Source organism: Parus major, chromosome 1A (assembly GCF_001522545.3).
Source record: "Parus major isolate Abel chromosome 1A, Parus_major1.1, whole genome shotgun sequence".
NCBI classification, from domain to species: domain Eukaryota; kingdom Metazoa; phylum Chordata; class Aves; order Passeriformes; family Paridae; genus Parus; species Parus major.
Genome location: NC_031773.1, coordinates 33020084 through 33037919, shown reverse-complemented (window position 1 = coordinate 33037919; position 17836 = coordinate 33020084). Strand labels below are relative to the sequence as shown.

The following is a 17836-nucleotide window of genomic DNA, read 5'->3' as shown; positions in this document are numbered from 1 at the left end:
TTTGAGTTATGCTGGATAATTTGTCAGAGCCTATTACATTGGCACTAATCTGTTTAGTTCTCCGTTTCACCTGTTCAGCTGGAATATCTGTGGACTTAAGAAAGACGTTACCTCAGAGCTGATCTTCAGAAAGAGTAACTATTGAAGCTAGATGTGTTGACACTAGAAATCGTAACTGACTACAGATATTTTAAATGGTGGCTCAAAGCAGATGGGTGCTACACAGGCTGGAAAGGCTGCAATGCCCAAAGGGTCAGTCCCCAACCAATGATTTAAAGGTGAATTAGTGCTGATCAGTGTGTGTTGCATTAAGGTGAAAGGAAATGAAATTAGCGGCCACCAGCTTTCTCCTTCATTCAAAAATTATTGGAGCCCAGGTAGTAATACATTCTCCTTATCTGACTTTTGGTGTCATTGCTCTCTGGCAGATAACAGTGAAAGAAAAAAGTATTTCCAAATCCATAATAATCAATGAGCAAATCTGTAGTACTTGAAGATGGGTTAGGAAGCACAGCTTCTTTGAGCAGTTTAGCGTGTGCTTACTTGCATGATGCCATATTGATTAATTCCATCTTCCTGTTCTGCAAGGCTGAGCTGACACCTAATGTTCTGGTATCACAGCAGTTCTTAACCATCTGGTAAAATTTGCCAGCAGAGTCCCATCTCCATTTGATGCACATGGAAGTTTGTCTGTGACCTTGACCAATTTTTACTGTAGCCTTAAGAAAAATGGTTTCATTACCTAGATGCACACAACTGTGTGATAAAGAAAACAAGTCAAACAGTAATTTTAATTGTAAGTGGCCTAAAATTAATGTCCTGATTATAGCAGTTATTTAGACCTTTGCAGACTGGAGCCTGGGGAAGAGAGAATAGCATGGTGGAGCTGTAGCCAACTTTTAGGTGTGCAGTCATTTCTATGGTTTTCTGTGCACTGGAGCCCAGTGGGAAAGTGTTAATTACAATAGCAGTGATCACACCAAAAGTAAAACCTGAAGAGCAATCAGTGGATGGTAGGTAACAAGAGAACTCCAATTTCATGGAAATCCAAGTTTCAGTTTGCTTTTCGATTAAATGTTTCTTTTTTGTCGAAGAAGGACATCTGGAGTTCAATGTAGAAATGTGAATGAACTTCCTAAATATACTAGTGCTTCCTACAGTTCATCTGTGTGGACGTGAGCTGACCTTGTGAGGTTTCCCTTTTGCAGGAAATGTCCTACAGAGGTCCGTGGAGCAACTGAGAAAGCCTGAACTTGGCATGTCAAATGTGCTGTGCCTGGGAAACTGAAGGATGGTGCTTGGTGGTTCTGTGTGGTGTCCTGTTAGGATGGAGGACTGAGCACGGGGTTGGTGTGAAGACTGACTGTCCTTTGAGAAAGCAAGCGAGGCCTGCTTTACATACAGCTTCTGTTGGATCGCTTGTTGCATTCATGGGGCTTTGTTAACATTGTAAGAGCAAGAGCACTCATCTGCAATTTGGGAGAGTTGGGTGGTACAGCCGGGGCAGCAGATCCTGTTTTGTGTAGGTGGTTCTTCTGTGGAGGGGGCAAAGGACAGCTCAAGCTTCTGATGCCCCACTTTCTTCAGAAGTTACGATAATGTTTTCTAGTAAAGCATGTCAGCTTTGTAAATGTGACTGACTTACATTTATGCCAGGAAACATTATGCCAGGGTAACTAAACCCATGAAAGTTTCAAGTGGACCTCAGAGTTTTTCCTTTTCCTGTGTTTAAATCTGATATATACATATACTGTCTGTGTATGTGCATATATGTGTGTGTCTGCTGGAACAGTTAATTTTTTCCATAGTAGCTAGTATAGGGCTCTGTTTTGAAATTGTGCTGAAGATAATGTTGATGATACAGAGGTATCATGTACCTCTGTATTATCATATACCCTGGGCAGAGGGTCAAGACGTTTTTTGCTCTTCACCCTATTTCATTAACATTTAAGCTGGGGGTGCACAAGAAATTGGCAGGGGACATAGCCAGGACAGGTGACACGAACTGACCCAGGGCATATCCCACACCATGTGGTGGCATGCTCAGCATATAAAGATGGGGAAGAGGAAGGAAGGAAGGGGGAGACTTTCTGAGGGATGGTGTTTTTCTTCCCAAGTAACCATTATGCATGATGGAGCCCTGGGGCTGAACATCTTCCTGCCCATGGGAACTGGTGAATGAAATCCTCATTTTGCTTTGCTTGTCTGTGGATTTTGATTTACCTGTTAAACTGTCTTTATCTCAACCCACAGATTTTCTTACTTTTACTCTTCTGATTCCCTTCCCCATCCTATTCCAGTGGGAAGTGGGTGAGTGTCTGAGTGGGGCTTAATTCTGGCTGCGATTAAATCACAATGGTGCGGGCACATGATACATACATTATTTTTTTTAGAATTCAAGTGTCCTTGTGTAGTACTATCATGTGCTGGGATGTCTCCAAAGCACCTGCTCTAAAATGTGAATTAGAATAGGAGTGCCTGGCAGGATCCATAAAGCATATACTTTTGGATTTCTCCCTTTCTAGGCCCCTTTCTGGTTTCTGTGTTCTTGTGAAACATAATCTGCAGATGCACTCTGTTCTGGAGAACTTGGTGCCCAGGTCTGCAAGGTTGTCTGTGTGCACTGGGGAAACCTGCTGTGGCTCAGTGGTCCCCCAGCTAGAGTGGGCCTGTGAGTTCCCAGAATGGTGCTCTCGTGAGGAATGCTTATTTGTGTTTCCAATATGAGATGCTCCAGCATGTTTGTGTATTTTAGCTTACATGACACATGGCTAAAAACAGATAACCCAGGAAGACAGCATCATAATTCCTATGCTGTAGCTATTTTTTCTGGCCCCATAAATCTCACATTCTTGACAATAGTTCTGCTCCAAGAGGAAACTCATTGCCTCACAGAACACTCTTGGGAGAACAGCAATAGCATAACCCCGGTCTGGGAAGAGCTGGGTCAGGGGCTGTTGGCTTCCTAGGGATGGACACAAGTTAGAAAGCTGCTGTTAGTGACATGAGAACTGTCACCTTCTCTAATGGCTTTGTTACAGTGAATAACTGAACTGCCAGGGGCTCACTCCCAGGAGATGCTGAGCTCAGAGTCTCAATGGAAGTATGGTATATGGCCATTGTCTAGGTACAAGTACTTCACCTCAAATAATGTTGCTTCCCTTCAAAATGGCTTCATATAAATACTCTGTTACATGGTAAAACTGCTAGTACTTGGTCAACCAAGGTGCTGGGGCTGTTTCTTAACCTAAGTAACTATTTATTACTGGATTTTGAATTATAAGCCAGTTTGCAAAATCCTGCTCCCATTTAGAGTGGTTTTCTTTGAGCTCCCCTATGTCATTAATTCCACTTCATCATGTTACTGAGTCATGGCTGTGCAACCACACCACACATTAACAGGAAGCTCAGAAGTTTCAGTTCACCCAATCTGACTGTTCAGAAGACATAGTTGGATACATGTAGGTCACTATATAAAGTGTCAGAGTCTTGTAGTATGTATGTGACTTTGCACACTGAATTAAAAGGGTTGCCATCTGGTGGAAGGGTTAATAGTGGTGCCTTAGGTGCTGTGAGGCTGTGTGCACTGACATGGTCTCAATTATCTTTTTTCTCTCTGTGTGAACTGAGTGTTGACTTCTATTGATGAGTCCTGTTAAAACTTATGTTTATGTTTTACTGATGTTGGCAGGAGATTTTTTAAGAAGCGAAAATGCTCGACTAATATCTATTGGTTACATTGACACAGGTTTTTTGTTTGTGCATTAATTAGTTAATCCTTTTGGGGCTGCAGTAGAAGTTACTACCTCAGTGGTCCTGGTAATAACATGGTATTAACACATTGAGAACATTGGTAGCAGCAATACAGTGTTGGCTCAATGTATCTCTGTGTTGCTTTCTCTTGTATCTCTACTCTATGAATGTTTCTGGAAAAAAAAAATCTAAACCAAGTTTTTTTTTGGTTTTTTTTTTTTTTTGTTTTTTGGTGTGGCTCTGTTTGTTGTTTTGTTGTTTTTTTTTGTTTTTTTTTTGTCCCAGAATGTAAGTTAAAATTGAGGCAATTAGTTTCCTTCCTTTTGGATGTTTTCTGATAGGAAATACCAGCATTATGATACAGCATCTTATAATTAGGAGACCCAAAAATTATGTAACAAAACCACGTAAAGGTCAGAGACAAAGATCTTTGATGAAATATCAGATATAAAAGCCGAAGTGTTACTGTCAGAGGAAATGTGATACTCTGCATTACAAAAATGTTACAGCCAGGGAAGGTAGGAAATTGTACATCCTCTGTGAAAACCCTGAGTCAGCAATGATTGTACTGAGAACTATCTCCAAAGTCTTTTTCAATCACCCAATATTCCCAGGCTAAGCAATTTTATTAATGCTATTCCTTCTTCTTCCAAAGGACTCACAATTTCTTACACAACATTAAACCTATCCTGGAGAAAAAAAAAAAAAGAGAGAGAAAAAAAGCAAGCAAAAATATAATGGTCAAGTGTAGCATGTCCTCTCCCAGTCTCTGTATTGGTAGCATTTCCTAGAAATTTAATCCCTTCTGCCATTCCTAATGATAGTTCCCAGAAGATACTTGCCTGTGTGCTAGGATGTTTTCATGAGGAATGGTTGGATTACAGAAAAACTTACTTTCAAGTTTTGTAGAGAAGGATCAATTTCCATTACTGAGATTTTCATCGCTGGGCAGAGAGCTGACTAAAATAAAACTTTACTGGAGCTTGAACTGAAACAATTTTATAGTCTGCTTTAATCTTTAGAAGTTAGAAAGTCTGGACAAAAGCAGAGAAGAGCTGAGATAAAATGGACCTGACAGCTGACTGCTTCACAAATGAGCTGGAGCAGGATGAGGGGATGAGTGTGACCTGAGATTGAGTGTTCAGTTTTAGGTGTTACACGACCTATGGCCCATTCATACAAGTGTTTAAGGGGGGAGAATCTCATTGCCAAATAGAAGATCTGAGAGCACAGTACACAGGCTCACTTTTTCACATGCCAACTCTTGACATTATTTCTAGCCCAGTGCCCGTCCTGACATTTCCAATAATGCAGTATAATCCTGGCTGATTGAAAACGTACTAAAGCCCATGAAAATTCCTGCATGCTGGTATGTTGCTGCTGATACACAGCAGCTGAACATCAAAGTACAGTAATGGTTGCTCACCTGTGACCTCATTCGAAGTCAGAAGGAAGTGTCTGTGGCTTCAGAAGCAGATGTCATGCAGAGTTCCAGTCCTCCTCAAGAAATCCTGTCTTCAAAATGGGTCAAGAAGTCATTGTCGAGAATATTTACCACTATGGTTTCTTAATGAATTAGGGAAGTTCCATGTAATTAGTTTTCTAAAGTTTATAGGTGAGTTAAGTGATAGGATAGACACTTAACTCTTGGGGCAGTACCAGGGAAAAAAAGTGACCTGTGAACAATTTCAAAATAATTTCCTTAATTAATTATACTTGAAAAAAATACAGAGAGTACTTTATAGAAGATTAATGGTCTTTGGTAGTTTTTAATTAAAATGAAAGCAGAGGAGATATATTTTCTTGTAAGAATTTTGTATTTTAAACAGTGCTCCTAGCCTTAAACATTACAAATATCATTAAACCTGTTAAAAAATCATGAAATAAGAAAGGGTAAATTACTTCCCCCTCATTCTTCAGATGCATTTTGTCCAGTTTATTCTTCCTCCACAAAGCAAGATCCTCCAGTGATGGTTTCATCCAGAGTACCAGATCTTAAATGAAAGGCAGCTTTCCTTTCACTGATCTCTCCTGCTGTGCAGTTCAGGGTAGCCCATTTGGGAAGGGGAACCTAACCAAGCAATTTCCCTGAGGTTCACCATCAGTGCTGGGTTAAGACCTTGTTTTTCAAAAGTCTATTGTATTTCCTCCTCAAAAGCAGCAGAAAATGCAGAGCTGAAGTCTCCCTCTGGACTTCAGCTGGGCACTGGAGTGAGATCCAGCACCAGAGCAGGTTTTTAGCCCCGTTTTCCGCGGGATGCATTGCTGGATGCGTATCTCCCATCTGGGGTGTGGTGAGCCAGTGAAAAGAGATGGTAACTGCGACTAGTCTCTGTTCAGTGCTGTCTCACAGCAGAAATACAAGACCCCGGGAATGGGAGGCATATCTCCACTTCCAAAGAAATTCTATTGACGCGTTACAAGGGATCACTGCAGCCCTGACTGGCTGCACCATAGCTCTGTGGTACATCCAGGACCAACAGTCCTGGGAAGAGGCCAGGAATGATCTGATGAACATGGGAACAATAAAGTATGCTCATGTTAGTGTCCAGTAACATCTTGGCTATTTGTTTTTTGGGCTGGGCCATACTTAGAGTAGCCTAGAGGGATGAAACAGTTGTAACTCACAGCAACTAACAAAAAGGTAAGTAATGCAAAAGCTTTAGGAATATCATAAAAACAGAATTTGCAAAACATGAATTAATGAACTTGAAATATGCATTTCAGCATCTCAGTGTCTGGAAAATATCAAGGTAAACTAACCAACTGGAACAGCCTCAGAAGGTGGACATGATGGCACAACCAAAAGGTAGCATGGCTGAGATAGCTATCAATACAGATGGAGGCTAACTCAAAGTTTTCTATGAAAATAGGTATGTCCCAGTGTATGGTTTCAAATAAAAGAGTGGGAAGACAGAAGAGCTCCTGTAATTACTGCATAGGAAGGGGCAGAAGAAAGATTCAACATCTAATTCCTCATTAATCTGCCTGATTTTGTTTTAATATCTATCAGGACAAGGGACAAACTGTGCTCCTCACCGTGGTTTGAACTGATGGGCATGGCACAGCACCTACTTAGGTCATGCACCCTTTCCATGGGATTGGAGCCCCAAAAAGAGGTCAGGCAAGCTGGCTCTGTGTCTGATGAGTGGGTGACCAAAGGGGTAGAGAGCTAACATCTGCCAGGAGGACAAGAGGACCTTCAAGGACAAAGGGATCTGAATGCCTGTCCACAGCTCCTTTGTATTTTTGCTCTGGATATGGGACTTCAGTTCTGATGGATGAGCTGGTGGAGAAACCTCAGTTAGATGCAGACTTTTGGTTATCGGACTAACTCCTGGGGAGGAGCTAGTGGAAATGCATTTCAGGGAAAGTCAGTACTTCAGTGCAGACTATCTGTCGGGAATATCCCAGTTTGGTCTTCAATGTCTGTCTTTTGGTTAAGTAAAACTCAGCCTTTCATCTTTTCATTAGCCTGTGCCCCCACTGGAACTATTGAAATATATGTGGAAAAGAGTTTAGAGACATATTCTTGAATAGGCTTGTGGTACATTTGGGTGTGAACTAGACTGTTGGCATCTTGGGTCCAGACTCACTTTCTGCTGCCTGCTGCAGTCAAGATGCTGTTGGAGGCTGGTCATGGGAATGGGTACCTGAGAGGGGCATGGATAAGGAGGCAATGATGATGGCTCCAGGCTGCAGCTTCAAGGGCACAGATCTGTGCAGAGCTGATGTAGCAGGTGTCTAAGGGCAACTTAGGACTGAGAGGCAGGTCTAAGATAATAAGAATTTATCCTGGAGGGATAAATTCATGCTGCAGATGCATCAGAGGAGGCTAAAGAGAAAACCTCATTCCCCTCAGTTTTTAACTGCTTCTTTTCAGGTGTAAGGAAAAGATCTGGACATTTCAGACCACGAGGTTAGGTTGACAATGGCTCTTGTCCGGAGAACCCGAGCCACAAAGAATGGAGCCCAGCCAGACACACACCCAGCCTCAGAGCTCTCAGATATCCACTCAGAGGCAGAGCTGAAGCCTTGGTTTTCCAGATCTTTCTCCTCTTTCTCACCCTGTACATTGTGGGTGTTAGAAAACCAGGAGTTTACATTTATACCAGTTCTGTATCCTCATGCATTACTGTCTGCAGGTGGCTTGCAAATTACCATCTAAAGAGTGCAGTTTCCCATTGGGAACAGCATGTTTCACACTGAAGATGCAGCACAGCCTTCATGTTGGCAGAAGAGCCTTAGGAACATGAAAATCACCTGGATAAGTGCATGACCACAGCTCTGGTCATTATACCTGATTACAGCCTTAAATACAGGTAATATTTTTGAAAAAGGGAATTTAGAAATCAAGCATGTGACAAATGCAGAGTTGATCCTACACAGTTTCTGATCTCTCAGAGAGGATTGCACAGTGATGTGCAGATGGCCAGTGACTCTGGTGGGCCATTGTGTGAAAAAAGGTATTTTCAGGGTAGGAGCCACAGGTGGTCAGTGCTTTGGTTCTGATACAGTCTCTGATCACTTGCGTGCACCAGTCAGCAGCAGTGAAACCAGACTTGTACCACAGAAAATTTGGTGGTTTTCTGCCATCAAATTGTCAATCAAGTAAGCTCATTGTAATTGGGACAGGAGACACAAACTCATAAAATTCTCAAATATTTTTATGCAAAAAGAATTCAGGATTCCTACCTTGGTAAAAGCCCCTGCTTTGCCCCACATTAATATTGGGTTTTTTTTTTTTGAAACTAAAGATTATGATGCCCTTGAAGTTGTATTTGTGGGTTTTGAAGTGGTTAGGTAGTTCTCAGAAGAGGATACTGGAAAGAGGATACTCGCTGATGTCATTTTTATTTCACCACCCAAAAAAAAAGCTGAGAGAGATGTTGGTGGCCCTATATAAGGTGCAGCTCACCTCCTGCAGAGCACGTCAGGAGTCACAGCAAAGGTAAGGCTTGCAGCCTTTGTGCTGCTCTCACTTTGCTTCACCTGCTCTCCTTGGTGCTAACGCTGCCTTATCTTCCATCAGAGCTGAGCCCTGTATCTGCAGCCTCCTGGGACGGACCATTCCAGACTGTGAGCCATGGCCTCCCTGCAGACCTAGATGTGTATAAGAGACAGGCCTCCTGGGACGGACCATTCCAGACTGTGAGCCATGGCCTCCCTGCAGACTTCGTCCAAGAGCTCCCCAGGATGGGTTTTCTTCTGCTGCTGTTGCTGTCTCCCCCTTCTTCTCACCAGCTGTCTGCCCCTGAAAGGGGCTTCCACTGCCCATGATGCCTGCAGGCTCAGGAAGGTCAACTTCCAGCAGCCCTACATCAGGAATCGCACCTACACCTTGGCTAAAATGGTACAGTCATCCGTGTGTTCTTCATGGTGGGATCTGAGGATCTACTCCTCTGCTGGTGCTGTGACTTCTAACCTTTGGCATTCCTCCCTCTTTCCTCTGCCTTTTTCCAGAAAAAAAAACCCAAAAGCATTTGCAGTTAAGGCAGAGTTTGGATGTGTGGAGCAGGTCTATTGCCTGGTGGCTGTGTAGCCAGGGGAAGCTGCTGCCTCTCCTCCTGCTGCTCCCCAAGGGAAAAGATACCCCTGGAGCAGCACAGCTTCTTCTTTCCAGGCAGCTGCTGCCAAAGTGGGTAAATTGTGAAATATGACATTAAATTTCTCAGCTTGCTCAGTCTGTTTGGAGCTGGGCCTGTCCATGACTCCAGTCACAGCCAGGCAGATGCTCAGGTATCTTACAGTGCTCTGCTAGGGCAGGTTTCTGGGCTGCTCTTGCCTTGGGTGGATGTCCCTGGGTGCACACATCAAGCACCTCCCTGCAGCACTGCGGGCTGCTGTGAGGTCAGCCACCTGCAGCATCTGGTTTAGTCACCATAACCACGACGACTTCTGACTTTAGTGGAGGACAGGAATTCAGCTGATTTATTTTCCTGCAATACTGACCTTGAACCTCACCCATCTCAGGGGAGAAACAGACACCATGTCCAAACTTACCTACCTGTTACAGGCTGTGGTGTCCATTCCATCGCTGTACCTGCACTTTCATTGCTGATAAAAACTTTTGGGTTTATTATTAATTTTTAAGTAAGGTTCCCATCACTGACACTTCCTTTTCTCCTCTCAGGCCAGTGCCTCAGACAAGGACACGGACAACAGACTGATTGGGCAGCAGCTCTTTGTTAACATCAGGGTAAGCCTTACATGAGGAGTCTGCTCTTTGCATCCCTCTGCAGCACTTAGGGATCTCTTGCCTTGATTTAACATGACTTCTTAATTTCATACATAGGAAAACAACCGCTGCTACCTGATGAAGAGGGCTGTGGAGTTTATAGTAAAAGATGTTCTCCTCACTGAAGTCAAGAACCAGTACCCTTATATTGAGGAGGTGGCACAGTTCTTGGCATCCCTGACCTCAGAGCTGAGCACTTGTGTGAGTAACACCGGGTTTCTATCCCTCCGAATCTCATTGCTGCTCCTAAATCTCAGAATGCTACAGGCAGTGGCAAAAGGTAGTGGTATGAAAGGAAACCTCAGATCAAAGATATGAAAGTCAGAGTTAATAGAAAGGTGTGAAAAAGAAAAAAAAAATATGTTGTTGCATATAGCTGTCCGTCTTATGTCTGGATGTTTCCTTTCTTTTAGCAATTCTCAGGAAAAAGAGAACACATTGAAAAGAACCTGGAACAAATGAAGAACAAAATGGAACAGGTACATTTCCCCCAAGCATTTAGAAAGATCAGTTTCAAACCCCAGTCATTTAGTTGGATTAAGGCCGACCTAATTATGAGAATAACTTGAGATTGTTTAGGACATGAAGCCTATGAAGGCATTAAGTAGGGGAATAATGGTATTTCCCCTTCCAGCCCTCCCTCACTTGTCCTGTTAGCTCTCTGCACGTTATGATAATTTAAACCTTCAAAAGTTGGTTGCAGGATTGATATGCTAGTCTAGATTTGAATTAACTAGTTTATATTTTATGATATAATGACACTAACAGAACTGTGTAAGAGAAATGTAAATGATTGATTCAGTTTCTGTGACAACCCTAATTTCAGTTTTCTGAAAAATAACTAGTTGCTAAGATTTGCATTCTGCTCTTTTCTAGTTGGGAGAAAATGGAAAGACTAAAGCCATTGGAGAGCTGGATTTACTGTTTGACTACCTGGAAAATGCTTGTACTGATGCCCAGAAGAAGGGAGGCAACAAGAAGAAAAACTGAAAAAATTCTGGATCAGGCTTGAAGAGATGTCTCTGCAAATCTCTTGCAATAACTCAAATTGATTTGCTGCAACTACGCCCATTCCCCCCCAGATGCAGTATATTTTTCACTCATGTCAAAACTAGCAAACTAAGTGGGCAGAGACAGGATGCATATTGCTGCCTTCTTTGAAAACGAAAACTCCGGGAGACTGCCTCTTGAATGCAACACAGGGCACTCGTTATTTACAAAAGCACTGTTCTGCTCTCCTCATCTTCACAGGAATGAGGCAACCATTTCTGTCTTTTATATACTGAAAGCTGACACCTATGAATTAGCTTTGATCAAGGCAGTGATGTTTTGATGTGATGTTTTAGCCAGGATTATTTTGAGCCTCCTAGTTGGAAATCTCTCTTGTATATGTTGCCCCCTTCTGACCTTTGCCTGAAAAGTTGGTATGTCAGACTATTTCAGAAATAATTTTTGTAATTTGTATTTAATGGTAACTTATTTTAAGGTAATTATACAATATTTTTATTTATATAGATTAATTGAAAAATATCCAAGGAAATGTATTTATGAAGCTTTACCAGAAATCAACACTGCTGTGTAATATTTATATGCGGATGGAACGTTTTATAAATGCTTTCACTTTAATTTATTATAATAAATATTTTGGTCCTCAAATATTGCCATTTGCAGAGCTTTTGTCTTTTATTCAAACACAAGGGAGATGATGCACATTGTGCCTGGGGAGCTGCTGGACTAGTGGCTGTACTCTTGCACCTAGAAAGGATGGAAGCTCTGCCTGGGGTTATGCTTCTTCACCATAAGCCTGAAATTTTAGTTTCTCACAGGCCAGGGCTTAGTGGGGAGCATGTCAATCAGTCTTTCTTGTAGGGGATGGTGGGAAAAATAACATCACTCCAGAAAGTCATTGGTTTGGTTCACTGGTTCAGCCTCGGTACACGCAGAGACAGGATCCCCCCTTGAATAGCTGCTGTTGAGAAGTCCCAAACTGTCCCCATGGGTCAGATGACGTGGAGACAAGCAGGCAGCAGCTGCTAATGAAAACTCAGAGCTCTGCATTCCCACTGCCCATCCATAGTACACTGAGCACAATTGGTGTTCTGCAGCATCAGGGATCTGAGAGCCCTTCAGAAGAGAATGTTTGGTGCCTATTCTGAACAAAAACTCCAAGACAGAAAAAAACCCCAAGTCCCTGGAACAATGTTTAATATGTCATTATCACATCATGTCCTTCAGCAATGTCTCCTGACAAAGACAGAAGAGTTGCTCTGGTGTTTCTGGGGAAATTGGTGACTGGACCAAGGTTAAAGGGATAAAAACCATCAAAATAGTCAGAAAGCCAGAAGAAATATGTAATAGCAGGTTCCAGCAACTGCTGAAGTCTTCTTGAGCAAAGCCTTGCCATTTATTCATCAGGGCAACAAGCATCCTGCCTACATTTTAAAAATGTTCCTCCCGAACCAGAACAAAGTTAAGATGGATTTAAAAGCGTCCATCCGTATGTGAACAGAAATCGCAACACTTAAATCACATATTAGACTGCCATATGATCCATTTGGGTGGTGGAGGCCTGTTACCTGATGCATTCATCATGGTTTACATTCAGCTTTCATTCACACATCACGATGTATGACTAACATGCCTGTTCACACTCAAGGCAGAAGTGACCCATTAACGCCTGGCAGCCAGGATCTGGTACTGCATGACAGTTTCAGGGATCCAGCCTTTACTATATATTCAGTTGGATATATATTTCCTTTCTTCTGGGATAAGGAATGATATTGTCAAGAGCTATTGGCCAGTATCCTTTCTCTTATCACTCAAACTTGTGAGAACTGACAGCAAAGGAGGGGAGTTTAAACACCAAATGAATAGTTCACTTCACTGACCTTTGGTATATACAGTCTTTCCTTGAGCTACATCTGTCCCCCTTTATAGCCAGTGGAGGATAAGAGGAATTATACAGGTGTCATTTCTCTGGTTTACATTAGAGATCTATAAAGATTCTGACTTTGGGCAGGATAACATAGCTTTACCCTGTTTTGTTCCTCAATGATAAATAGAGACCAGACCATGAGCCACATACATGTTGCTCCTTGTTGATAAAATCACTTCACAAATAGATAAATAACTTATTTCCTTCTTCTGCTTCCTCTAGGTCTCTTGTGCATTGTCCTTAATGAGTTGCCTTACCCAGAAATGTCAAATCAATCTCTCAAGTTTTCCACACTGAGGCTAAACCTAGATTAAAACCCATTTATCCACAAAAGTGTAAAAATGAAGTCAACTAATTATTAATTTCTCCAACCCTAAAAACCACCAATTGGAAGACTTTACCACAGAAACCTCATGAGCTGGAGCCCTGGAATGCCACACAGCAAACTTTGTAGAATTTCCTTCTCAGGTTTTCTTGCAGGGTATGTGTGACTTGTGGATGTGCAAAAGATGGTGGTGATGGTCAGTTTTGAACAAATAAAGGAAGTAGAAGTTGGAGTAGGTTTCCCTTAAATAGGAGGAAATGTCTGGGACAAACAATTGCTGACTAAAAGAAAATAAAAATTTAATTTCAGTCAGGCAAGTTGGGTTTTAATTCAGTTAATAGTTCCAGCTCAATAAATGAAACTCTTGCTGAAATGTTTCGTTCTGACATTTTCTAAATAGGTGGTGTTTTGGTTTTATGTGTGTTTCTTTCAAAGGCTGAAAAGAGATTTGAAAGCAAAATGAGCTGTTTCATTTTGAGTTGGACAAGTGCTTTGGGTCTACCCAAAATGAATTATTTTGGTTTAATTTTTCTGTTGGGTCACCAAAGAGAAACTCCATTATTCATGCAATTCTAATTTCCGTTGCCCTATTTTCCTTTCCATTTTCTGCCTCCAAGTCATGGACTGTTTGCAATTCCCAGAGATCCTTGACTAGCAACCTTAGAGAAAGCACCTGCTCCACATCCTTCATTGGGGATGCCTCCGCTGTCGAGGCTGCAGGACCTCTTCCTGAGCAAAAATTCACAGACCCCGCTGCTGCCAGATTTGTTTAATTGACCCTTCCTCCCCTTCTCTTACATTAGGTGACCAACACAAGTGCTTTTTCCCTTTGCACACAGATAATTATAAAACACTTATAAAATTGCCTCTGAAATGTCATATTGTGAAGAGAGAAGAGCCCAAAGCATGAACAGGAGTTTCCACATCCTGCTGAGTAAATATCGGTGACACTTTAAGAAACATGTCTTAAATACATTGCCTGGAGTGTTAATGAAGAGATTTAGATATTCAGTGTATGAATATATACTCCCCAAGTGACCTAGAATAATACAGGGTTGGTATTTCCAATCTCCTACTGGAAGTATATTCTAGGCAATGCAAAATGTTGAAGTTATCCTGTTCATAAATCAGTGGCATGTGATTATGCCAGCTTGTGCTTTAAAGCACAGTGAGCTGAACAACTAGCTGCTCTGAAGGAGGTGTGGGCTGCAGTGAACAGCAGTAAATGCCTGACAAACTTTGCAGTCACATCATCATCAGTAAGGATGTCTCTGGGAAAAGTCTCTGACTGGGAGCAGAACTGGCCTGCTAATGTGAAGCAAGATTGGCAGAGACATTAGAGTCAGTTCCTTGCCAGGAACAAAGTAATGACCACAGAAAGAGAGAAAATCCTACAATGCAGTTCTGTGGGACCCTGGGTATTATTGGCAGGCCGCTATCCCCCCTCAAATGTTGCATAAAATAATATATTTAGGTTGAAAATAATGCAGCCTCTCAGGGGATCCAAACCAGGATTCTATGCCATTCAAGAATGTTTGTTGCAAAGTCAAATTTGGGAGAGGTAACGAAACACAGACTATGCTAAGGCTGATGGCACTTCTGGAGCTTCATATGATTCATAGCACGTATCACATTTGTGACACCTTTTTCATGGTTAACACAAAGCTGCAGATATTATCAGATTAACTGTATGAACTTCACCACTAACAAAAGTGCTGAACAACAATGCAAGTGAAAATATTTCTTTTCAAGTCTAGGAAATCACTCTCTCTGTTAACCTTTAAATTACAAATTTATGGCCAAATTCACACCTGTCAATTTCTATAGTTTAATTTGGAATTCAGTGATGAATAGTTTGAAAAGAAGATTCCTACATATTTCCTTCCCTAAGGAGAAATTAAATTAAAAATTATATTGAGAATAACCATTTATCCTTAGCAAACTACCCCATGAGACACATATGTAAGTATTTTTCCAGTATGAAGGATTAAAGGACAGCATTTAATATTTCCAGGATCTGGCCATTTATTTTATCCAAGTTCGAATGTAAAAAAAACAAAAAAAGGGCAATTTTCTAAAATAAAAATATCTTCTCTTCAGCTAAGGGCATCATGGATGACAATATTTTGAAAAAAAGCAGACTGATAAATATGTCTTTAACTAGCTTTCTTGAAACTGTTTTATGGCTGTTTCTTCAAAAACCGCTAAAGCTTTCCCCCTGGAAATTGTAGCTGTAGTTTCAAATGACTGATAGAAAAGTGATGTTGTTTTCCAAAAACTGCCAAATTGTACCAATTTAAAATTCACTTCGTTCTTCTTAGTTTTTTTCCCAAAAGAAAGATTTCTGACTCCTACTGCACATTTAAAGAATAGTGATGATATTTCTTAAGATGTGAAAAGAATGGGACAATTATGCATCTGTGGTAAAGTCTAAAAGCTGTGCAATCATGAAGATTGACTTTCTGATTAGGCCTTGTGAGGTAACAGCTCCCCAATGGATCAGTTCATCCTGTATCTGGTCCTGCTCCACAGAAAGTAGAAAGAAAACTGTTGATTTCACAGTGTGTAAGATCAGACTTGTAGTTTGTGTATTTATAGGGTCAATTATATTACCAAAAAAGAAAAAAAGAAAGATACCAACACAGACAATGGAAGTCATTGGACTGTTCTGATGAAAGGCTTTTTCATGAAAATCTAGTGTATTAACACTTGTTTGAGAATCAGAGGTTCCAAATTAAAGTTTAGATGCTCCTTGTCTTTGCAGTGACCTTTTAGTTATTGTGGGTCTAAAAATATCCAGACCTTGTCTTAGGTTAATGCTTCTTACCAAACACATCTGTAAAGTTCCTGATTTGACCAGATTTTCTGCTTTAGTAGTTATCTTTTATAATGTGAGTCCTGACAGTGTTGAATAAGGGAAGAAATATCAGATTCTCTCTTTTTCATATGCTGTCGCCAAAGAGATAAATTGTGTGACTGAGATTTTAGGTAGATATTACCAGATTTGGGGATTATCAACTCTGGGGCTTATCTTTACTTTGACAGCTCAAAGGGACAGAGTGGTTGTTTGTCAAGGACAGCATATGGCCAAAAATATTATTAGTTTGTAGTCATTAACACGAACATCTACACTGTGTTCATTTCTCCACTATGTAAAAGAGGTTCAGTTAAGTTTAGGAAAGCACCTTGGCTTGATGGGAACCACGTGTGGCTCAGAAAATGCAGGACTGTTACCTGTACATGAGATATCTGGTTTAATTTGGCATGTGGGCTTATAGCCTCCAAAACAGGGAGCTGCTCATTGTGCTCTCATTTTAATATCTGCCAATGATTCAGCTCTTACACGACATGGATTTCTGGGAACTCAAACCAGTGACCAAGACTGACCCTGCAAATTGCAAGAACACCACATATTGTCCTCATTTTGATAGTAGCCTTATATGAGTCATCTGCCCTAGCTTTGGTGCCAGAAAGCCAGCTAGCAAAGGTGCTGAGGTGCTGCTCATGGGCACTGGCAGAGTGTCTCTAGCCCTGTCAGCAGCAAGGGTGGTGGGCAGGCAGGAGCCTGGTCCCTCCATCAGCCCTGGGAAATGAGCACAGGCTCAGACATCCAGCCTCGGGTCCGTGGCTCACAAATTCCAGGCATGGACTTCAGGGTGTTGTGTTGCTCTTGGGTCAAGCTATGGGCAAGTGAAAGATCCAGAGTCAAGAAGCTTCTTCTGTGCCATTTTACTTTGGGAACCTTTCAGCAGTATGAATGTAACTGCATTGGATTTCAATTTTCATTTCCTAACTGTTTTCCATTGGTACTTGCAGTCACAAACTTCACTTTCTGCTGGTAACCCAGTGACGGTGGAAATTAATAAATAGTAGAGAATGTTTTTTAGGGCAGGTGAATATGTGAGGTTTCCCTGAAAATAGGAAGACAGGAGCAACTCATTTTTTTTCTACACTGCTGAAGAGTAAACCAGAGAATTTCTTAGATCTGCAGTATGAAGTTTTGGCTGGCAGGTTTAGGCTTATACCATAACCTCGTTATCAGAACCGAGATAAAAGAGATTGATAAATTACCTCTTGTTCCTCTATGTGGTTACAGGAGTATATGATAGATAAAATGTTTGCTTTTCCAAAATGACAGATTATGTTCAGAGGTTTGGGCAAACATTTCAGACCAGGAATACTTTGAAGGGCTTGCCTGCGAGTTTTGAATGACGTTGGCTGAAGATCAAGATAACAAATATGGTTTTTATGGAGCTGGTGAGCTGAATGCACTGAAATCTGTTACAAAAATGCCTTTTCTCAAGAAAAAGAATTCTCATGTGTAAAAATTTGCTTTCAAATAATCTAACCTAAACCTGGAAATGTGAGGAAACCTTTCATAACCCATGTGTATTTGGAACTGATAAAAACTTTTTCACAAATGGGTATGAGTACTGAATATTTTTAGAGATGGGAAAAAAAGTATTTAAATTCAAGGCTGCCATGTGATTTTCGCAGTCCACAGTGGGCTATAGAATTAACCTCTTTCTGGTCATGTAAATAATACAAATAATCAGAAAAATTATGGCAAAGGAAGTTGTTGGGT

General features: G+C 41.3%; 1 protein-coding gene across 1 annotated transcript; it reads left to right on the top strand.

The window, feature by feature from the left end:
- Positions 1 to 8911: 8911 nt before the first annotated feature.
- Positions 8912 to 11549, top strand: IL22 (interleukin 22). The gene is made up of 5 exons (XM_015627169.2): positions 8912 to 9106; positions 9887 to 9952; positions 10049 to 10192; positions 10405 to 10470; positions 10868 to 11549. The coding sequence occupies exons 1-5, from the start codon at positions 8912 to 8914 to the stop codon at positions 10979 to 10981; spliced, it is 585 nt and encodes a 194-aa protein (XP_015482655.1). The 3' UTR covers positions 10982 to 11549.
- Positions 11550 to 17836: the final 6287 nt, after the last annotated feature.